This window comes from Ostrea edulis, chromosome 8 (genome assembly GCF_947568905.1).
Source record: "Ostrea edulis chromosome 8, xbOstEdul1.1, whole genome shotgun sequence".
Lineage (NCBI taxonomy): Eukaryota > Metazoa > Mollusca > Bivalvia > Ostreida > Ostreidae > Ostrea > Ostrea edulis.
The window spans coordinates 35,345,069-35,370,277 of NC_079171.1; the positions used below are offsets into that span (position 1 = coordinate 35,345,069).

The following is a 25,209-nucleotide window of genomic DNA, read 5'->3' on the forward strand; positions in this document are numbered from 1 at the left end:
CTCTGATTCCACGCACAAGTACTCTGAAAGTGAAATTTAAAAATATGCTAGAATTCCTCATTGACAATATCTTCGTGGTCTTTGGTGATCAGGTCTTCCAGCAGTCGGTTGGAAGTCCCATGAACACGAATTGTGCTCCTTTGTTAGCTGACCTGTTTCTATCTTCATATGAAGCAGAATTTATTCAAAAAATTCTACGTGAGAAGAAAAAATCCCTCGCTGTGGTCTTCAATTCGCCATTTCGATATATCGATGACGTTTTGTCTATTAAAAATAATAAATTTCATTCATATGTCGATTTGATATATCCCTGTGAGCTCGAAATAAAGGACACCACATAGTCGTCCACTTCTGCTTCATACTTAGATATTTTATTGAAAGTAGACATTAACGGCAAACTGACAACTCAACTGTATGACAAACGGGATGATTTCAGCTTCTCCATCGTCACCTTCCCATATTTATGTAGCAATATTCCATTATCACCTGCATATGGTGTTTATATATCTCAACTGATTCGATATGCCATATCTTGTTCTGCTTATAGTCACTTTTTAAACCGAGGTAAGCTACTGACAAACAAGTTGATGGTACAGGGGTTTCAACAGTCTCGATTGATGTCAGAATTTCGCAAATTCTATGGTCGTTATAACGATCTAGTTCGTCAATACAACCTATCATTGGGTCAAATGCTGTCTGACTTGTTTCATACCGATTGTTAAGCCGTTCTTGGCACACTGATTTTGACTGTGGATAACTCCGTTGACCTGATCAGGATATAGGGCTCACGGCGGGTGTGACCGGTCAACAGGGGATGCTTACTCCTCCTAGGCATCTGATCCCACCTCTGGTGTATCCAGGGGTCCGTGTTTGCCCACCTATCTATTTTGTATTGTTTATAGGAGTTGTGACATTGATCGCTGTTCGTTATCTTCACTTTGCATTGATATATGTTTGTTTATTGTTCTGCGTATAGTCAGTTTTTAAATCGAGGTAAGCTACTGACAAACAAGTTGATGGTACAGAGGTTTCAAGAGTCTCGATTGATGTCAGAATTTCGCAAATTCTATGGTCGTTATAACGATGTAATTCGTCAATGCAACCTATCATTCGGTCAAATGCTGTCTGACGTGTTTCATACCGATTGTTAAGCCGTTCTTGGCACACTAAGTTTGACTGCGGATAACTCCGTTTACCTGATCAGGATATAGCGCTCACGGTGGGTATGACCGGTCAACAGGGGATGATTACTTCTCCTAGGCACCTGATCCCACCTCTGGTGTGTCCAGGGGTCCGTGTTTGCCCAACTATCTATTTTGTATTGCTTATAGGAGTTATGAAATTGATCACTGTTCGTTATCTTCACCTTGCAATACAAAATAGATAGTTGGGCAAACACGGACCCCTGGACACAACAGAGGTGGGATCAGGTGCCTAGGAGGAGTAAGCATCCCCTGTTGACCGGTCACACCCGCCGTGAGCTAATATAAATAATGTCAGTAAAGACATGTAAATATCATACACTGTCTCGTCATGAATTTATCATTTGAGTATTTTCTTTCATAAACCAAATGTAACGTAAACATGCAGCAGGTTTACTTATGCGTTATAAACGTGGTATAAATATGAACCTTAAAATAAGAAATAAGTATGGTCGGCCCAATATCACCTTCGTAACTTTTTGTATGTGAAATACTTACACATAGTTGGTTTATGTGTACACATCTTAAAGTGATAATATTATGCGGACCTATTCAAATGTGTTCAAAAACAGTTGAATCTCGTGGATATTTTCGGAAATATGTGTTACGTATTTTGACTAGGTCAATATAGTAGAAATGTTACACATTTTTAGAGTTTCTGTTTATTTTTGACACAAGTGTATCACTGTCAATATTTGGTAATGAAAGGTTTTGATTCAAAATTTTCGTTATCTTCACCTTTCATGTACTGCATTTTCGAAAGAAAAAAAATCACAGGGTCAAACACGATACCAACTGAACTTAGTTCTTTGAGTTTAAGGAACAGACTTTGTAATTTGGAAGGTACATTATCTGAGTCAAAAGTTTCAGGACAAGACGGCACATGTTGAGTTCATTTACAAAGTCTACGTCATGAAAAAATAAATTTAATACAGTTAAAACTATTATAAACATAATTTCCGTGAAGAATATGCAGAATATTATGCATTTTCCCAAAATAAAGACAACGAACCGTGAGTAGGACAACTACTTCCGATTAACCTCTGGTCGTTATCCTCACTTTTTCATTATCATCCGTAACCCATGGCGATTTAAAGGGCCTGTGATGGACACAATTCATAATGACAGAATTCGCTCCGTATTCTGGTATTGAAAAATGCAAGTATAGACTAGCTTTGTTTTTTCTCTCTCTCTTTCAAATCACGTATTCAAAACTTTCAATAGAACAGAGTAAAGCTTTGTGTGAATTGTCTATTGACGTAAGGTAAAAGTGGATCAAGTGATACATTGGTACAGTTTGTCTTCTATATGAACGATGGTAATTACTGTGTTTACATCCGTGTGTATTTGGTGGTAGTTCATCACATTTACGTTCTTTGATTTCAGGCTAGTTAGACTCCCTACTTAATACTATGCAGCATATGAAACACAGTGCCCATTGTCTTGATACAGTGAACTTGTCTTCGAAAAGGGGTACTTAAAGTTGGGTCGTTGGTATGTTGGTATCCCCCCCCAGAAATGTGACCCTCATGGACAAGATGGAACCATTTAGGGAATTAAAATCTTTATAGAGAAGTTGATTACCTGCTTCATGGATTTTAAACACGTGTCCCGATATTTTTTTTAATCGGAAACTTAGTTTCCACAATATCAATTGGTTCACAAAGATTATACTCAATTGCGTAGATAGCGTTGGAACTTTTACAATGTTAGCGAACATGTTAGTTCAAAGGGGGCGATATTTTGAGGTTAAATGACTGTGTTTCCATGTTAATTCAACAAGATGAACACGTGTGGTTATTTACAAAGGGGAATTTTAATGGATTTCTTGGAAATTCCGTTGCACTTTTTTCTCTTTATTGATCTACGTCCCATTTAAGAATAGTTCACCATCTACAATCATACGAAAAGTAGAATGCGGTTTGATTCATGCATGACGGGTAAGTTAGAATAACAGTACTCTGATTTGCACCATCCCGCCTGTGGATTATGTGAAAAATTCATAGTTCAAACGGCTAAGACCTAAGTTCAAGCTGAAAAGTTCTTTGTTCAGATTACAATATGGTTTATGATAGTTCGAAGTGGAAGTCTTCAGGAACTAAAGCTGTTTCCACGTTTGCGAAAGCGACGTCCACCCACTTGCTAGATTGCTGACACCCTGTCATGATATTATACCTATATTTTTACATGTACAAATATATAAGTTGAATTTGAACTGACTACATCTAGAAACAGATATTGAAGTAAAACTTAAATTGACATCCTCTGGAGAATGTAATGATGAATTCAACAAATTATATTAAGGTAAGTCTAAGGATTTCAAATTTTATACTAGAAAACCTACTGCAATGTTAACTACAGTAACTGATTTAGTAGACTGATTCAGTGTTCCTCCAAAAATCTCCGTAAAAGTAAAAATAACGAAATATGATCAATTTCATAACTCCTATAAATTAATAGTAGGGCAAACACGGATCTAGATGTAGCAAAAGGTGTCTAAGAGAAGTCCTATATTTCATTTCATTTTTCTCTGATGAATTTGTAGTTTTCGTCAAAAAAGTGTTATTACCAACGTCAGATTACTTCATAAAATAATAAAATATCAACCATGACTGCAAATATACAAGGAAGAAATTGAAATTGGGTAAGTTGGAGTTAATGTAAAAGTGGGAGGAGTCAAGATATAGATTTCTTGGATTTGTGTCACTCAAAGTACGTGTACGTTATAACCACCATACAATAACTATTCATTTAACCAATCACCGCTCTCAAAAGTATGTTTAAACAAATAAATAAGAGAGAACATTGACTGCTGGTATACTGGGATCATGATGCGCTGTTTAGAGGTATGCTATTTATCGACAAAACTTGAAATGAAACGGCTTTCATATTTTCCCCCCATATATTTATCAACTGAATGAAAATGTCTGAGGTTTAGATAACGTATTGTAGTCTTATTAGCTACTCTATGGAAAACTAATCCACCAAAACTATAATTTTGATAGGAATGTTATTATCAACAGCTGATAAATGCACTTATACATTGTAATGTTTCAGTTTTAGTTTGTTTCCAATCGCACGCACTTTAATGGATTAAAGTATGTGTAGCTCATAAGTAACGTTAATAATCTGATTTTCTTTTTTACGAATTAGATCCGTTTTGCTGCCGTTGTACTTATTGCAGTCATCAATGGAGTGGATACAAAATCAAAGTTATTCCGTCTGATCAGAGGTAACACTATTTACTGTAAGAGAAAAACCTATATTGGAGAAAAGACCAATGGAACAAGAAAAAAATATTTCTTAGATCCTTTAGCTTACATTGTATATGGTTTTATTTACACATCCATACTAGCGTGATTTTAGCGCTTTGTGTCTGGTTGGCGGGTACTTAATTAGAATATGTGACAAAATCAATAGCATGTAGAAAGAAAACACGAAATTAACGCATTTTGTAATTTAAACCACCCTCTGTTCGGTGTAAGTATAGTGTGCCACATCATTTCATCATATTATTTATCCAATGCTTTATAGATGACAACGTGTTAAACAAAGCAACAAATCAAAATAGAACAGTACTCTGCACGATTTAAAAATGTGCCATTGGCCAAACTTTCAAGTGATCCTTTGGAAATAAAAACAACCAAATAAAAAAAAAAATAATTTCACTTTTCATAGCCTGAAAATACAAGTACAAATGGTGCCCAGATTATGAATCATCCTAAATATTAAGGCAGGAAGAATCAAGGAGGTGGTGTCCCTCACCCCATGTTTGACACTACTCACTTTCCACTGTTTGCAATTGTAAATAAAGATATATTGGGTTACTGCCCCCACTACTATGATAGAGAGCTCACGGTGGGTGTAACCGGTCGACAGGGGATGATTATTCCTCCTAGGCACCTTATCCCACCTCTGGTGTGTCCAGGGGTCCGTGTTTGCTCCACTATATATTTTATATTGCTGATAGATTGATCACTGTTCGTTATCTTCACATCTCATTAATGGTTGTGGAGAATGTAAGCTTAACGTTGTGAATAGTGACTCCATCTGTTGAAGGATGAGCTCCCACTAAGATTCAAGAAATGGTAGTTAGGCCAAAACTATTTAGATGCTCTCCCACGTTATAACGGGTCTTTTAGCTTGTACATAATTTTAATTTTCAACAAGTTATTTTCTTGTCCTCCGATTTCCCCTTCCAAAACCGATGCTAAGTACTCGCCTTCTCTGTTCTTAATTATTACGTTGCATTTGACAGGAGAACAAGATAACTAAGAATTGTTTTATACTGAAAACCCTAAACACCTCGATATACGTTTAAAAATGGAAGTTTGATAATTGTTTTTCGCTGCAGTAAGAAATGCCTGTCGGAATAGGAATATTTGCCAGAATGGTGGAACCTCTATTTCCTCTGCTAAAAGTTGGATGTATTGTAGATGTAAGTGCCCGGATGGATACTTTGGGCGAGTCTGTCAAAGTAAGTTGTTGAGAGATTTAATAATTTTATGTCCCATGTCTACAATGTGATGACCTGGTGTTACAGGGGTTTCAATAGTTTTGTTTAGAGTCAGAATTTTGCAAGCTCGATGGTCGTTATACCGATCTATATTGCCAATACAACCTGTCATTGGGTCAAATGCTGTCTCTCGTGTTTCATACCAGTACTTAGACCGTTCTTAAACACATTGATTTTGACTGTGGGTTCTGCTTACATGATCAAGATATAGTGCTCAAGGCGGTTGTGAGTGGTCCACATGGGATACTTTTTCCTCCTAGCCATTTCCCTATCCTACCCCTGGTACAGCCAGTGGTGCTTGTTTGCCCAACCCTCTATTTTGTATGGATTATAGGAGTTTTGAAATTGATCACTGTTTGTCATCTTCATCTGCTTTGGATATTTTATTTTCCCACTTGTCTTCAAAAAGCAATTGTCTATGTTGTCAAACAATCTGGTCTTTAAATCATCTTAAGGGATGGTCGTGTAAAGTGTTGAAAAATCATACCTTTTGATGTTGCTGATTTGAGAAAAGTTTTAGGATTTCAAATTTACAGTTCGTTAGAATTATCTAGAATCCATATTTGATTTACACCACTTCTGGCATAGTATGTTTGAAATTTCTCTTTCACAATTGTTAAAATTTTCCTGAGAAGCAAAGATAGGAGTTTGGTAGAAAATTTACTGGATCCAACAATGTATCATTCTTTCTAAGGGTTTTTGTGAAGCTTGGGAATTTAGTATAGGTACGGTAACTCATGTAAAAGTTATACGGTATCAATTTTGATGCACCAGATGCGCATTTCGACAAATAATGTCTCTTCATATGCATCCATCCCGATGACTGGAATATTAAATGTAACAACTTGAAACATGATTTTGAAGAATTTCATGTTTTGAAAGGGTATTTGGAGTTAATTATGATTACCAAATGTGAAATTAATGTCGATGTTGTAATAATGAGCTATACAGATACACTGCTTTTAGACATTTTGTCACTTTTCTATTATATGAAAGGTGAAGATAACGAACAGTGATTTTCAATTTCACGGTGAGGAAAGTCACAAGTGGGTAAATATAAATTTGTATTGAATGCATCAATTACAATACGTTACGTTGTTTAATGGTGTTTCTGTCATTACAGGACACGAGCCACAAACAGAACAGTGTGGTAAGCACTTTTAATCAATATGCAAACGAAAGGTAAGGTAATGCTATGCAGTAAAATCAATGTGCTGCTCAGAGAAATAAGTGATATTTATTGGAGACATATATCATATTTACAGGGAGACATTTCACATCGTGCATTCATTTATGACATTGGTGTCGAAATTTGCATATGATCAACATGAAGATGGTAGAGTAAAGGGGTCAGGGTGAGGTAATACCGCTTATCATGTGATGAGCGATGTACTCTATCAATTAAAATATAATGTTAAAATATAATAAAGTAACTAGTTGAAATATAAAATCGGTCATACTTGAATTGAGAATAAGGAGATGGGACGGCGGTAGTGGAGGACTAATTAAGATAAAGAAGGTGGGTTTCGATTGATAGTTTCGTATCCCCATGAATCAAAATGTGAAATGTTTGTTGATAGAACACACAACATGTCGAAAATATTCAGACATTGTGTATTTCCAATTTTTCTTTAACATCTTCTACATGAAGATTGATCCATACGCAATGAAGATACACAGCACACGACAGATGTAACTGGCAATATTTATGATATAGAAACATAAGAAATTGAAATAAAGGAACACATAAAAATACTGATTGTAGTCAAGATTTATAATTTGAATTACAAGTACAGATTTGTTTTCTTGCAGTTACCGATCACTGTGCTTCTTCTCCGTGTAAACATGAAGGGAATTGTACATCAGGTTCAACAACGTTTTCGTGTCAGTGTGCACATGGCTATAAAGGAAACACGTGTGAAGGTATGTTTTTTAGCTGTGTGTGTTATGATGGATGTCATTTTCAAAGATTTAGCATTATACTTTGACGTCATATTGACATTGTAACGAAAACACTTACATGTATCAATGAATAATATATACAGAAATGCATGACACTGTGAAGCATCCAAACTATCAATGGATAAGCGGAAGAAACCATTATATTATGTTTTTGAAAGCATGGAATATAGTTTCAATTTGTGTGTCCATGTTTTGCGCTTAAATGAAAATATACCGGTGTATGTAGTGTTTGTGCTTCCAGTATTCTTACTTTTGCATCGTTTATGGGATTTGTGCAGTTCAAAACTGTTTATTCTAAACATTTGTTTCCATTGATAAGATATCTATTCATGATTAAATTTACTTGATGAGAATGTCGAGACAACAATTTACCATCAATCTCTTCAATTTTTTGAAAAGTAAAAACACAGACGTAAACACAAAACGTGGGATCAAGTACCCAATATTATTCATATCCGTTGATGGCTGGTTACAAACGTCACGTGTCATATATATTGATCCTATCCCAGTTTGTCAATACAACCTATCATTGGGTCAAATGCTGTCTGACATGTGTCAGGCCGTTCTTGACACATTGATTTTGACTACCGATACCTCCATTTACATGATCAATATATAGGGCTCACGGCGGGTGTGACCGGCCGACGGCGGATGCTTACCCCTCCTAGGCATCTGAACCCACCTCTGATCAGTCCAGGGGTCCGGGTTTACCCACCTCTCTGTTTTGTATTACTGATAGGAGTTATGAGAATGATCACTGTTCGTCAAATTCACCTTTCCGATATAGAACACTTTTAATATAGCAGAGTAAACGTAAAAAAGAAATGGAAATTATAGAATAAAATCATAATAATCGAGGTGTTTTTTTTTTATATTGCAGACATCGATCACTGTGTTTCTTCTCCCTGTCAACATAACGGAACGTGTACATCCGGTCCAACTACGTTCTCATGTCAGTGTGCAGATGGCTTTATCGGAGTCACGTGTAGAGGTGTGTGTTTTACTATGCGTGTTACGGCAAAGTTTTAAAATGTTAACAATAGTATCAGAGATTTACGTCTATGTAGTAATTCTATATTGACAATGTTACAAAAACAGATAATACAAATCTCGATACACAAAACAAGATATTACATTTGAAACACATCAATGAAATATTTCATGTAGCTTCATCTGAATATCACAATCTTTGGATTACAGTTGGGGAAATTACTGACCAATGACGCACACAACACGTCCGTTTTGTTACCTTTGATATGAAAAACCAAAATATCAATAGAACGCCGAATAAACTATTGTATTATGAGAACATATACCTCACTCAGACATAATAATACATAACACGGAGATATAGCCATGTGTTATTCAGGGTTTACAAAATGTGATTTAGGCCGTCTAAATTTTGGCGTAAATTAGTTATCCGGCCTATGTTACGCCGTAAATTTACACATTTTAGTGGAACGGTTCCTGATATTCAAAACATTGTAAATGCATCTTTCTGTTACGTGTTATGATGCTTTTAATTCCCAGATATCCTCCACTGTACCTCAAGAGCATATTGAAATTGCTACTAGATGAATTACTTTAATTTTGAATTCATCAATATCTTTCATTACATCCTAGTCATATTTTCAAAACACACATGCGATTGATTAATTGTTTGTTTATGATTTTGTTTCGTTTTGGCAATATTGCAAACATAGTGCAGCGGTTAAGTAACTGAAATCGTTTCAGTAGTAATGTCCTTGGAGTATCCATGATATCCTCCGTGAGTCTACTTTATTTAAAAAAAATCAGGGAAACGTTCTATTGCATACAAAGGGGTTGTGATCCTTGAGATGGCGTACTTCCCATCTGACGGACATCAGAATCATACGAGAGATATAGAGGTGAAGCAATACTTAGCGTGTCGTGTATATAAGCAGTTCTACTATACAAGTATTCAGACCATTTCTGTAAAAATTGCATTCTTGTAAAAGATGGCATAATAATATGATTACCGATATTGGTAAAACGTTCATACCTGAATTCCACATAATGAAAAAGTAACTTTCCTGTGGTACGAAAATCACTACGATCTAAAAGAATGTTGAGTATACTTCACACTTCATCGTCTTTCTTGACAAACACAAGATATACATTCAGTGTATCGTTCACTGTTAAACAAATAAGCGTGTGTCCATTTTGAATGGTCGATACGTATATTCTTTAAATTAATGACTTCGTCCCAGTGTTTCACTACGACGTTACACAGTTTGTTTACTTTGTTTTTTTTATTTTTCTGTTGCAAAAATCCCAATACATTTGGCAAAGAGATTTTACATACGAAGATTCCAACTATTTTGTTTTGATATTACAATAGTTGATAAAGATTTTAGGACACCGACGTATGACGTTTGCATAGAGTTCTCCTTGGTAATGTCAATGATCACAACCCCCTTGTCACGAAAATATAATTTCCCTGATTTTCTGAAGAAAAAAAAGTCGTGGAAACTCAAACACTCACAACCAAACATATTTCAATTAGTTAACCCCCGTAAAATGGCTGAAACATTGCCAAAACGGCGTAAAACCATAATCAGTCAATCAATCTTTTGTCATGTAATGTTGCTGAACCGAACGATAACCCATGTTAATGATCAATGTTAATTAATCCATGTTAATTGATCGCTGATACTGGAGAAGCAACAACTAGTAAGCCTAGAGGATTTCCACCGCACGCCCCATGTCGTCATAACGAGGCACTACCTGTTTACATTATTAAAATCCAAGACATGAAATAGTAATCAGTTTCCTTTAAAGATTACAAAATGAAAACGAAAAAACTTTTTGATTGAAATAAGTTGAGGTATCATGACCGATTTACTTCTCATTCTGCAGACATTGATCACTGTGTTTCTTCTCCCTGTCAACATAACGGAACGTGTACATCCGGTCCAACTACGTTCTCCTGTCAGTGTGCAGATGGCTTTATCGGAGTCACGTGTAGAGGTGTGTGTTTTACTATGCGTGTTACGGCAAAGTTTTAAAACGTTAAAATAGTATACGAGATTTGCATCTATGTAGTAATTCTATATTGACAATGTTACAAAAACAGATAATACAAATCTCGATACACAAAACAAGATATTACATTTGAAACACATCAATGAAATACTGTAAGTTGGTTTAATTCCACGTTGTTAAAATTTCACGATTTGTTACAAGGGCACCAATCGCGATGGTTTTATTTTCACGCTATAGGATTATATACTTTTTAAATTTCGCGCGCTCAGTCTCGGTGATATGTCTACTTTGTCACTGAGATGACCCGCAGTCTACGACTAGTAGTATCAACTGCTGAGTAAAATTCACAAGAAACTTACGTTTTGTGTGGTCATTTAATGATTTCATTTTCAAGGTAGCCTTTGGAGAGTTAACATGTCTATTTTAAACTGGGTGAAAAACGGAAAGCTTGCGATAAAACCCCCAAATTCTATGTATCAACACGTACAAAATACAATGCCATGAAAACATATTTAAATCATCTATTTTGAACAATTTAATAAATGAATTAAGATCAATTATCTTCTCATTGATCCTTAGGTGCTAAGTAGGTGCCAATTAAAGGTGTCGGCGACAAGCGTCAAATAAATGTGGTACATGTAATAGCGGCAATGATGCCTGGTATATTGCTCCCTACCCAACTTTTGTATCGGGGTCTCACCGATAAATGTCACCCCTCATACAACTTTCCTAAAGACTGGGGTATATTTCACAGTGAACACCATTGGAGCAATGTAGAAATAATACATACACTGTAGATATATTGAGAAGATCACCGTCCCCCATGTTGAGCGCGTGCGAGACGAGTTGGATTTGCTTTTAAAGCAAATCTTTTGATGTTTATATAGCTCACGAAGACAAAGCATTACTTACTATGCTGGAGGAAAAGGGAATTCAAGTGGTGTTCGTCCCCACTGCGTGTACGAACAACCTGCAGCCTCTTGATATTCAGATTAACGGGCGATTTAAAACGCGTTTACATCCGAATTCCAGACATTTTATGCAAATGAAATAAAAACTTCTCTAGAAAAAGGTGTCGACATTGAGGATGTTGAAATCGACTTGCGGTTGTCGAAATAAAACCGACCCATGCTAAATGGCTTGTGAGAGCCATTGATATACTGGGTCAAGACAAGGAAGTAATAACAAGGGCTTTTGATAAGGCCCGTATATTATTCAATGCGACCTGCAGTGTAAAAGCAGTTAAGAGTATACAAGTACATGTATACTAAAATGTCATATTGTGTGTATGCATTCATATGTTAAATGATGTAACTATTCAATACTTTTCCCAAGCTGATCATAGTATCCCATTCACAAAAATAAAAGTTATCTCTCTTTGTTTTTAATTATAGCCGCATTCAAATATTTTTACTTCATTATTCACTATGGGTTTAATTTCGCGAAGAAAAGATAAATCGTGAACATAGTGAAATTAAAACCATCGTGATTATTTCCCAATCTACAGTATTTCATGTAGCTTCATCTGAATATCACAATCTTTGGATTACAGTTAAGGAAATTACAGACCAATGACATAAAATGTAATTAAGGCCGGTCTAAATTAGTTATTTGGCCTATGTTACGCCGTAAATTTACACATTTTAGTGAAACGGTCCCTGATATTCAAAACATTGTAAATGAATCTTTCTGTTACGTTTTATGATGCTTTTAATTCCCAGATATCCTCCACTGTACCTCAAGAGCATATTGAAATTGCTACTCGAGGAATTACTTTAATTTTGAATTCATAAATATGATTCATTACATTCTAGTCATATTTTCAAAACAAACATGCGATTGATTAATTGTTTGTTTATGATTTTGTTTCGTTTTGGCAATATTGCAAACATAGTGCAGCGGTTAAGTAACTGAAATCGTTTCAGTAGTAATGTCCTTGGAGTATCCATGATATCCTCCGTGAGTCTACTTTATTTAAAAAAAATCAGGGAAACGTTCTATTGCATACAAAGGGGTTGTGATCCTTGAGACGGCGTACTTCCCATCTGACGGACATCAGAATCATACGAGAGATATAGAGGTGAAGCAATACTTAGCGTGTCGTGTATATAAGCAGTTCTACTATACAAGTATTCAGACCATTTCTGTAAAAATTGCATTCTTGTAAAAGATGGCATAATAATATGATTACCGATATTGGTAAAACGTTCATACCTGAATTCCACATAATGAAAAAGTAACTTTCCTGTGGTACGAAAATCACTACGATCTAAAAGAATGTTGAGTATACTTCACACTGCATCATCTTTCTTGACAAACACAAGATATACATTCAGGGTATCGTTCACTGTTAAACAAATAAGCGTGTGTCCATTTTGAATGGTCGATACGTATATTCTTTAAATTAATGACTTCGTCCCAGTGTTTCACTACGACGTTACACAGTTTGTTTACTTTGTTTTTTTTTTATTTTTCTGTTGCAAAAATCCCAATACATTTGGCAAAGAGATTTTACATACGAAGATTCCAACTATTTTGTTTTGATATTACAATAGTTGATAAAGATTTTAGGACACCGACGTATGACGTTTGCATAGAGTTCTCCTTGGTAATGTCAATGATCACAACCCCCTTGTCACGCAAAATATAATTTCCCTGATTTTCTAAAAAAAAAAAGTCGTGGAAACTCAAACACTCACAACCAAACATATTTCAATTAGTTAACCCCCGTAAAATGGCTGAAACATTGCCAAAACGGCGTAAAACCATAATCAGTCAATCAATCTTTTGTCATGTAATGTTGCTGAACCGAACGATAACCCATGTTAATGATCAATGTTAATTAATCCATGTTAATTGATCGCTGATACTGGAGAAGCAACAACTAGTAAGCCTAGAGGATTTCCACCACACGCTCCATGTCGTCATAACGAGGCACTACCTGTTTACATTATTAAAATCCAAGACATGAAATAGTAATCAGTTTCCTTTAAAGATTACAAAATGGAAACGAAAAAACTTTTTGATTGAAATAAGTTGAGGTATCATGACCGATTTACTTCTTATTCTGCAGACATTGATCACTGTGTTTCTTCTCCCTGTCAACATAACGGAACGTGTACATCCGGTCCAACTACGTTCTCCTGTCAGTGTGCAGATGGCTTTATCGGAGTCACGTGTAGAGGTGTGTGTTTTACTATGCGTGTTACGGCAAAGTTTTAAAACGTTAAAATGGTATCCGAGATTTGTGTCTATGTAGTAATTCTATATTGACAATGTTACAAAAACAGATAATACAAATCTCGATACACAAAACAAGATATTACATTTGAAACACATCAATGAAATATTTCATGTAGCTTCATCTGAATATCACAATCTTTGGATTACAGTTAAGGAAAGTACAGACCAATGACATAAAATGTAATTAAGGCCGGTCTAAATTTTGGTGTAAATTAGTTATTCGGCCTATGTTACGCCGTAAATTTACACATTTTTAGTGAAACGGTCCCTGATATTCAAAACATTGTAAATGTATCTTTCCGTTACGTGTTATGATGCTTGTAATTCCCAGATATCCTCCACTGTACCTCAAGAGCATATTGAAATTGCTACTCGAGGAATTACTTTAATTCTCAATTCATAAATATGATTCATTACATATTCTAGTCATATTTTCAAAACAAACATGCGATTGATTAATTGTTTATGATTTTGTTTCGTTTTGGCAATATTGCAAACATAGTGCAGCGGTTAAGTAACTGAAATCGTTTCAGTAGTAATGTCCTTGGAGTATCCATGATATCCTCCGTGAGTCTACTTTATTTAAAAAAAAACCAGGGAAACGTTCTATTGCATACAAAGGGGTTGTGATCCTTGAGACGGCGTACTTCCCATCTGACGGACATCAGAATCATACGAGAGATATAGAGGTGAAGCAATACTTAGCGTGTCGTGTATATAAGCAGTTCTACTATACAAGTATTCAGACCATTTCTGTAAAAATTGCATTCTTGTAAAAGATGGCATAATAATATGATTGCCGATATTGGTAAAACGTTCATACCTGAATTCCACATAATGAAAAAGTAACTTTCCTGTGGTACGAAAATCACTACGATCTTAAAGAATGTTGAGTATACTTCACACTTCATCATCTTTCTCGACAAACACAAGATATACATTCAGGGTATCGTTCACTGTTAAACAAATAAGCTTGTGTCCATTTTGAATGGTCGATACGTATATTCTTTAAATTAATGACTTCGTCCCAGTGTTTCACTACGACGTTACACAGTTTGTTTACTTTGTTTTTTTTATTTTTCTGTTGCAAAAATCCCAATACATTTGGCAAAGAGATTTTACATACGAAGATTCCAACTATTTTGTTTTGATATTACAATAGTTGATAAAGATTTTAGGACACCGACGTTTGACGTTTGCAGAGTTCTCCTTGGTAATGTCAATGATCACAACCCCCTTGTCACGCAAAATATAATTTCCCCGATTTTCTAAAAAAAAAAAAAAAAAAAGTCGTGGAAACTCAAACACTCACAACCAAACATATTTCAATTAGTTAACCCCCGTAAAATGGCTGAAACATTGCCAAAACGGCGTAAAACCATAATCAGTCAATCAATCTTTTGTCATGTAATGTTGCTGAACCGAACGATAACCCATGTTAATGATCAATGTTAATTAATCCATGTTAATTGATCGCTGATACTGGAGAAGCAACAACTAGTAAGCCTAGAGGATTTCCACCACACGCTCCATGTCGTCATAACGAGGCACTACCTGTTTACATTATTAAAATCCAAGACATGAAATAGTAATCAGTTTCCTTTAAAGATTACAAAATGGAAACGAAAAAACTTTTTGATTGAAATAAGTTGAGGTATCATGACCGATTTACTTCTTATTCTGCAGACATTGATCACTGTGTTTCTTCTCCCTGTCAACATAACGGAACGTGTACATCCGGTCCAACTACGTTCTCCTGTCAGTGTGCAGATGGCTTTATCGGAGTCACGTGTAGAGGTGTGTGTTTTACTATGCGTGTTACGGCAAAGTTTTAAAACGTTAAAATGGTATCCGAGATTTGTGTCTATGTAGTAATTCTATATTGACAATGTTACAAAAACAGATAATACAAATCTCGATACACAAAACAAGATATTACATTTGAAACACATCAATGAAATATTTCATGTAGCTTCATCTGAATATCACAATCTTTGGATTACAGTTAAGGAAAGTACAGACCAATGACATAAAATGTAATTAAGGCCGGTCTAAATTTTGGTGTAAATTAGTTATTCGGCCTATGTTACGCCGTAAATTTACACATTTTTAGTGAAACGGTCCCTGATATTCAAAACATTGTAAATGTATCTTTCCGTTACGTGTTATGATGCTTGTAATTCCCAGATATCCTCCACTGTACCTCAAGAGCATATTGAAATTGCTACTCGAGGAATTACTTTAATTCTCAATTCATAAATATGATTCATTACATATTCTAGTCATATTTTCAAAACAAACATGCGATTGATTAATTGTTTATGATTTTGTTTCGTTTTGGCAATATTGCAAACATAGTGCAGCGGTTAAGTAACTGAAATCGTTTCAGTAGTAATGTCCTTGGAGTATCCATGATATCCTCCGTGAGTCTACTTTATTTAAAAAAAAACCAGGGAAACGTTCTATTGCATACAAAGGGGTTGTGATCCTTGAGACGGCGTACTTCCCATCTGACGGACATCAGAATCATACGAGAGATATAGAGGTGAAGCAATACTTAGCGTGTCGTGTATATAAGCAGTTCTACTATACAAGTATTCAGACCATTTCTGTAAAAATTGCATTCTTGTAAAAGATGGCATAATAATATGATTGCCGATATTGGTAAAACGTTCATACCTGAATTCCACATAATGAAAAAGTAACTTTCCTGTGGTACGAAAATCACTACGATCTTAAAGAATGTTGAGTATACTTCACACTTCATCATCTTTCTCGACAAACACAAGATATACATTCAGGGTATCGTTCACTGTTAAACAAATAAGCTTGTGTCCATTTTGAATGGTCGATACGTATATTCTTTAAATTAATGACTTCGTCCCAGTGTTTCACTACGACGTTACACAGTTTGTTTACTTTGTTTTTTTTATTTTTCTGTTGCAAAAATCCCAATACATTTGGCAAAGAGATTTTACATACGAAGATTCCAACTATTTTGTTTTGATATTACAATAGTTGATAAAGATTTTAGGACACCGACGTTTGACGTTTGCAGAGTTCTCCTTGGTAATGTCAATGATCACAACCCCCTTGTCACGCAAAATATAATTTCCCCGATTTTCTAAAAAAAAAAAAAAAAAAAGTCGTGGAAACTCAAACACTCACAACCAAACATATTTCAATTAGTTAACCCCCGTAAAATGGCTGAAACATTGCCAAAACGGCGTAAAACCATAATCAGTCAATCAATCTTTTGTCATGTAATGTTGCTGAACCGAACGATAACCCATGTTAATGATCAATGTTAATTAATCCATGTTAATTGATCGCTGATACTGGAGAAGCAACAACTAGTAAGCCTAGAGGATTTCCACCACACGCTCCATGTCGTCATAACGAGGCACTACCTGTTTACATTATTAAAATCCAAGACATGAAATAGTAATCAGTTTCCTTTAAAGATTACAAAATGGAAACGAAAAAACTTTTTGATTGAAATAAGTTGAGGTATCATGACCGATTTACTTCTTATTCTGCAGACATTGATCACTGTGTTTCTTCTCCCTGTCAACATAACGGAACGTGTACATCCGGTCCAACTACGTTCTCCTGTCAGTGTGCAGATGGCTTTATCGGAGTCACGTGTAGAGGTGTGTGTTTTACTATGCGTGTTACGGCAAAGTTTTAAAACGTTAAAATGGTATCCGAGATTTGTGTCTATGTAGTAATTCTATATTGACAATGTTACAAAAACAGATAATACAAATCTCGATACACAAAACAAGATATTACATTTGAAACACATCAATGAAATATTTCATGTAGCTTCATCTGAATATCACAATCTTTGGATTACAGTTAAGGAAAGTACAGACCAATGACATAAAATGTAATTAAGGCCGGTCTAAATTTTGGTGTAAATTAGTTATTCGGCCTATGTTACGCCGTAAATTTACACATTTTTAGTGAAACGGTCCCTGATATTCAAAACATTGTAAATGTATCTTTCCGTTACGTGTTATGATGCTTGTAATTCCCAGATATCCTCCACTGTACCTCAAGAGCATATTGAAACTGCTACTAGAGGAATTACTTTAATTCTCAATTCATAAATATGATTCATTACATTCTAGTCATATTTTCAAAACAAACATGCGATTGATTAATTGTTTGTTTATGATTTTGTTTCGTTTTGGCAATATTGCAAACATAGTGCAGCGGTTAAGTAACTGAAATCGTTTCAGTAGTAATGTCCTTGGAGTATCCATGATATCCTCCGTGAGTCTACTTTATTAAAAAAAAATCAGGGAACCGTTCTATTGCATACAAAGGGGTTGTGATCCTTGAGACGGCGTACTTCCCATCTGACGGACATCAGAATAATACGAGAGATATAGAGGTGAAGCAATACTTAGCGTGTCGTGTATATAAGCAGTTCTACTATACAAGTATTCAGACCATTTCTGTAAAAATTGCATTCTTGTAAAAGATGGCATAATAATATGATTGCCGATATTGGTAAAACGTTCATACCTGAATTCCACATAATGAAAAAGTAACTTTCCTGTGGTACGAAAATCACTACGATCTAAAAGAATGTTGAGTATACTTCACACTTCATCGTCTTTCTTGACCAACACAATATATACATTCAGGGTATCGTTCACTGTTACACAAATAACCGTATGTCCATTTTGAATGGTCGATACGTATATTCTTTAAATTAATGACTTCGTCCCAGTGTTTCACTACGACGTTACACAGTTTGTTTACTTTGTTTTTTATTTTTCTGTTGCAAAAATCCCAATACATCTGGCATAGAGATTTTACATACGAAGATTCCAACCATTTTGTTTTCATATTGCAATAGTTGATAAAGATTTTAGGACACCAACGTATGACATTTGCATAGAGTTCTCCTTGGTAATGTCAATGATCACAACCCCCTTGACACGCAAAATATAATTTCCCCGATTTTCCAAAAAGAGTAGGTTCAATGGGGGCCGTCGGGGAAACTGAAACACTCTCAACTAAACATATTTCAATTACTTAACCGCCGTAAAATGGCTGAACATTGCCGAAAAGGCGTAAAACCATAATCAGTCAATCAATCTTTTGTCATGTAAGGGAACGGAACCGAGAGATAACCCATGTTAATGATCAATGTTAATTAATCCATGTTAATTGATCGCTGATACTGGAGAAGCAACCACTAGTAAGCCTAGAGGATTTCCACCACACGTCCCATGTCGTCATAACGAGGCACTATCTCTTTACATTATTAAAATCCAAGATATGAAATAGTAATCAGTTTCCTTTAAAGATTACAAAATGAAAATGAAAAAACTTTTTGATTGAAATAAGTTGAGGTATCATGACCGATTGACTTCTCATTATGCAGACATTGATCACTGTGTTTCTTCTCCCTGTCAACATAACGGAACGTGTACATCCGGTCCAACAACGTTCTCATGTCAGTGTGCAGATGGCTTTATTGGAGACACGTGTGAAGGTATGTTTTACTATGCGTGATATGATGAATATGCTTATCAGAGATTTACACCGCTTTTGCTTTTCCTAAATATGCTTTTAATTTCAAGTTATTATCAAAAGCACCAAAGATCTTATTTAGTTGTATTACACAAAACCAATATGAGTGTGAACCCACACTGGAGTCAAAACCTCTTTCCCGGGTGTCATGAAATATACAATTGTGGTAGAGGCCTTCCTTATATATGTAAAACTCTGAAGTGCGATGGTCGCTCCAAAGTGCGATGGTCACAGCAAAGTGCGATGGTCTGCGCCAAAGTGCGATGGTTTGTTAACGTTACGGACGTCAAAGTGCGATGGCCACGCCAAAGTCCGACAGTGTGGAGTTCAGTAACATTTGTGACGTCACCTCATTGTGCTTTCAAAATAAATCTCACGAAATGCAACACGGACGACAGCAACGGGAAGGTATATAAGGTTGAGGATAGTGAGAACGGCAAAGTACATTTGTTGTTGAACTACCTACTTCGCGCAAACATTCTTCAATTCAGGATCATTTATTACTTGTGACGTACACGTAATAAAATTCTGGGGATATGCTATAATGCAAAACAATCTATACGATTTCGCGTTTGAAAATGTGTTTAATAACACGACAACTAGATGGTAATGGAATAAGTTGAACTTCTTATTTTTTATACATGGATTTTTCACTGATGTTTTAGTGAAACGACACACGGTTGGCACCGTCTGTACCACAACACTGTGTCGTTTAGAAACTAATGAGTTTCGGCGTGTCACACCATCGGACTTTGGCGTGTCAGACCATCGCACATTGGCGCATGAGTGTGAACCATCGCATTTTGGGGTGTCACACCATCGAGGTTTGGTGCAGACCATCGGGGTTTGGCGTGACCATCGCACTCTAGAGTCTTACATATATGTGACAATGAATTAGTTTTTCTGATAAATGCGTTGTTCTAGCGATTTTTAGCGGCTTATTCTCTGTCAATTTTTACCAGAATCGTAATTAAGTTCTCCTCTGAATCCCATTTGAAAGTAATTATGCTGTCTGTTTGAATTGTTAAACAATTTCTAGTATTATCATGATTCTTTATATTAAATTGGTTTGTTATCGCTGATACTCCAGAATGCAGCCACTAGTAAGCCTAGAGTTAAAAAAAAAATAACACCAAAACTAGTGACTTCCTGATACACCACGTGCCCCATGTCGTCATAACGAGGCACTACATATTACAAATATTGAAGTTTTATTAAACGAATGATGAACCGACGTGTTACATGTAGTACTTTTCACATTGATTACAAACTAGGATAATGTGAAGGTTAATAGAACAAATATTGGATTTACCTAATTCACAATATATTTTTTTGCACTTATACTTATCAAAGAGCAGATTACACAACTTATACATTTCGAATACGCTTTTTTATTTAAACGAATAATACATTGCAGAGCAACATTTACACAGGGTTGCCATTGCACTAAGAAATGTACTGTACTGTAATTTTCAAGTTCATATTGTATCTTTTGTTAAACTTGCATTTCATCTTTACTTCGGTATTTCTGTATATCGTTATTTTATATTTAACAAAAAAAAAAAAAAAAATAAAACCCAACAAAAACACCTCAGTTTTTGTACCATGTTATGCCTTTATCGATGTACTTATTGTTCTTTTTCTTTGATTTAGTTTGTTTTATTCTTTAACATGTAAGGCGTATTAGGGTAATTGTCTTAATTAGATAAAGCGCTATATAAATGTATAATAATAATTATAAAAATAGATAATAATATTACAGGGGTTTTAACAATTTCGTTTCAAGTCAGTATTTCGCAAATACTATAGTCGTTATGACGATCTAGTTTGCCAATACAAACCGTCATTGGGTGACATGCTGTCCGACGTGTTTCATACCGATTGTTAGGCAGTTCATGGCACATTGATTTTGACTACGGGCAATTTCGTTTACCTGATCAGGATATATGGCTCACGGTGCGTGTAACCCGTCGACAGGGGATGTGTACTCCTCGTAAGGACCTGGTCACACTAGTATACCCAGGGGTCCGTGTTTGCCGAGCTCTCTATTTCGCATCTATTATTGGAGTTACGAAATTGATCATTGTTCTTTATCTTTCGCTTTTTATTTTTACTTTTATCGTTTCTACATTGGTGTTTAACGTTTTTATATTGAACGGGTGATGTGCATGTTGTATGTAGTTAGAAGTGCACAACTACAGTGATAGAATTTGACTACGTTAGCTTTTCATAAACACATAGATACCAGCAATTTTTGTTCGTTGTATATTCGAAATTCTTTTCCATTTTTTTAAAATGGAAATCTTATTTTAAGCGCTGGACCAGCCTTTATCGGTTAGACATGTGGTTTTTCCTGTCTACTGAAATTGTCAAAGATCGTCATTTTAAACAATTTTAATATAGCAACTTGAAAATGTTGGATACTGGAAATATCTAACCTTACAGATTTAAAGATATATAGTGTTTATATATCTCGACTCTTTCGATATGCTTGTTCTACTTATGATCTTTTTTTAAGTCGAGGTAGGCTACTGAGAAAGAGGTAGATGTTACATGGTTTTCAACAGTCTCGTTTAAAGTTGGCATTTTGTAAATTCTATGGTCGTTATAATGATCCAGTTTCCCAATATAAGCTACATTGGGGTCAGATGCTATCTGGCATGTCTCATACCGATTGTTAAGCCGTTTTTGGAACATTAATTTTGACTGCAGATTATTCCATTTATCTGATCAAGATATTGGATTCACAGCGGGTGTGACGGGTCAACAAAGTATGCTTACTCCTCCTAGGCACCTGATCCCACCTCTGGTATGTCCAGGTATCCATGTTTGCCGAGCTCTCTATTTTGTATTACTTGAGGAAGTTATAAGATTGATCATTGTTCCTTATCTTCACCTTTCATTTCAGCCTTTAAAAAATGATAATAAAGGTAAAACTTAAACAATGGAATAATAGAGGGGTATTTCAGTGAAGACAGAGAACCCTACTAAGAAATAGAATGAAACTAACATGTTTTGAGAATATAAGTAATGGCTATGTTCATCTTACAGTGATACCTAAACATAGAACTTGCATGGAGATATTACAACATTACGCAAACACGAAAGGAAAAGATGGGGTGTATCCGATATATATAGATGGTCAACAAAAGATGGTGTACTGCGACATGACAACGGATGGAGGGGGGTGGACGGTGAGCTTATGTAATGTTCTCAGTTTTTAGGTACTCGTCACACATAATATCCCGAGTCGCTGCTTTATCGTTAAATTCCCGTATGGCGTTTTTATTAAATATTACATATTCTTGGGACTGTGTATTTGAAATTATCATCCAACACGAGACGTAACATATTCTGAATGAGTATACTCCCATTGATAGCTTAACTGATAATGCGATAATCTTCAGGTAAATCAATTATGTACAGCCGCGACATATATCATAATGTTTGTGTTTGCCCAACATCCATAATGAAGAACAGAACTTACATATGTCCAGGGGTCCGTGTTTGCCCAACTATCTATTTTGTATTGCTTGTAGGAGTTATGAGATTGATCACTGTTCGTTATCTTCACCTTGCATAATTGAGTTTTAAAGGAAAGTTTTATTTGCGTGATCCAATTTTAAGAGCTTTGTGTTTGTGTAATGAAATGGAAAGAAAACTTGCTTGTAAGCAAACGAATCGACACATGGTTTCGAAACAGATATCTCGTAAGACTCGAATGATTTGAAAATGTGGCATTTCATGGGTGGCAATTTGGAACTCGCTAACAGCCAATCTAGTTTAAGAGAATATTTAAGTGACACAACGTTAAAAATTAGTTTAGATAGGATAGAAATATATGCAACCTGTACTTGTGCAACATATACTGGTTGTGTTTCAAAATGCTAATTGGAAATATATAACCTAAAAGTGAAGATAACGAACACTCATGACCAATCACATAAAGAATACAGAATGAAGAGCATGGTAAATACGGGCTCCTGGATACAGAGGAGGGGGTAGGTGCCTAGGACCAATAAACATCCCCTGTTGATCGGTCACACCAGCCGTGAGCCCAATATCTTAATCAATTAAAAACATAATCCCTAGTCAAAATCAGTACGGAAATAACGACACACCAATCAGTATGAAACATGGGAAACAATTTAGTTTGCAAAATACCGACTGTTGAAATAGCTGTAACATCAACATAATTGTCAGTAAGTGGCCTCGATTAAAAAAATTGATAATACGCACAACGTGATATAGTGTATGAAATCATTTGAGAGACACAAACACCATATTCAGGTTATAATGGAATATTGTTTCATAGATATTGGAAGAGCTGAAGTTCTCCCGTTTGTCATAAAGATTAGTTGATAGTTCCTTTTTAACATCTATTGTCAATAAGATATTCAAACCTGAAACAGATGAAAAAACCTTGTGTCTTTTACTTCAGTTCACTATGATCGGTAGAATCGGTATCATAGTGAAAATGATCAATATTAATAGAGAAATCGTCGTCGATATATATATATAAAATTATCGAGCGTTCTTCTCAGCTAAAAGCCATTGGGCGAATTCTATCTTCATAAGAAAAACAAAACACGCCCACAAATAACGGATCACAAAACGTGACTTAGGTATTATTTGGATGACTGAAGATAAAATCTGATTATTTCAGTCATCCACTTTTATTGAAGAAGCAGATGTTTATGATGTCAAAACGATTTTACTTTACTCGTTAATAACAAAGATATCCTGTTATGTATTTCATGTTGCTTAAATTAACTGCGACTAATTCGATTTTTTATTTTCATTTTTGATGCAGAGCATCCAAAAAAGAGTGGATGGTTCCACCGATTTTTATAGAAATTGGGACAATTACAAAACTGGATTTGGAGACCCATTCACGAATTACTGGATTGGTAGGTATACCACTGATATTGAGATCAAAGATGTAGATATTCATGTAAAACTTATATGGTACCAATTGTGATGCACCAGATGTCTCATTAAAACAAATTATTCAACTATTGTAATCTATATATAAAAAGGAACTGTCAACCAGAATGTCTTAGGATTTAATCGGTAGACGAAGACCTTTAGTAAAGCTTTACTAAAAACGTCTTCGTGTATCTTTTTCTTTCTTTTTTTTACCGATCATTGAGAAAAGTATATATATCCAATAATAAAAGTCAAGAAACACAAAACTCGAATAACATTTCACTGTTAGCGCTTTCGGCTTTAATGCCTCTTCAGACAGTTATAAAACGAAATTTTCTTGACTTTTATTATTGGATGTATTTACTGTATCAAATACCGAATTCTTTATTTACAAACTATATATATATAAGTCTCTTTTTTAAAAATACAGTGAAAGTAAAACAATATATATTTATACATACATATAATATATATACCTGTTTTCCACCTTTTTTATTTTGATTTATGTATTTATAAATTCAATGTCACTAAATCAATAGTCTTGAGTACAAATGAAAGGCCCGATCATGAACATTTTAATTTGAATATTGAAGCCATATCTTCAAATATATACATGCATCTTAGGTTTTAAGATTTTCCCATCAGGTGTAACGCCCACGCCGACACCGAGGTCGCAGCAATAGCTCTCCAAACATTCGTTCCGACGAGCTTGGAATTCATTTTGACATAAGATTGAAAGAATCAGTAGGGAAATTTCTGCTGATATTCACAAAAAGGGAAATATGTCCAAAATGTCAG

General features: G+C 35.2%; 1 protein-coding gene across 3 annotated transcripts in view; it reads left to right on the forward strand.

The window, feature by feature from the left end:
* The first annotated feature begins 1,880 nt into the window (after window positions 1-1,880).
* LOC125662703 (protein crumbs homolog 2-like) overlaps window positions 1,881-25,209 on the forward strand; it is a 30,969-nt gene continuing 7,640 nt past the window's right edge. The window contains exons 1-13 of one of the 3 annotated variants that reach the window (XM_056145943.1): window positions 1,881-4,048; window positions 4,356-4,434; window positions 5,557-5,679; window positions 6,842-6,868; window positions 7,531-7,641; window positions 8,561-8,671; window positions 10,561-10,671; window positions 13,760-13,870; window positions 15,616-15,726; window positions 17,472-17,582; window positions 19,334-19,444; window positions 22,534-22,676; window positions 24,296-24,392. In XM_056145943.1, the coding sequence (XP_056001918.1) occupies window positions 4,031-4,048; window positions 4,356-4,434; window positions 5,557-5,679; window positions 6,842-6,868; window positions 7,531-7,641; window positions 8,561-8,671; window positions 10,561-10,671; window positions 13,760-13,870; window positions 15,616-15,726; window positions 17,472-17,582; window positions 19,334-19,444; window positions 22,534-22,676; window positions 24,296-24,392 (1,264 nt within the window). In that variant the 5' untranslated portion in view covers window positions 1,881-4,030. The remainder of the gene's footprint in view (window positions 4,049-4,355; window positions 4,435-5,556; window positions 5,680-6,841; window positions 6,869-7,530; window positions 7,642-8,560; window positions 8,672-10,560; window positions 10,672-13,759; window positions 13,871-15,615; window positions 15,727-17,471; window positions 17,583-19,333; window positions 19,445-22,533; window positions 22,677-24,295; window positions 24,393-25,209) is intronic. The other 2 variants (XM_056145944.1, XM_056145945.1) reach the window with 2 other exon arrangements.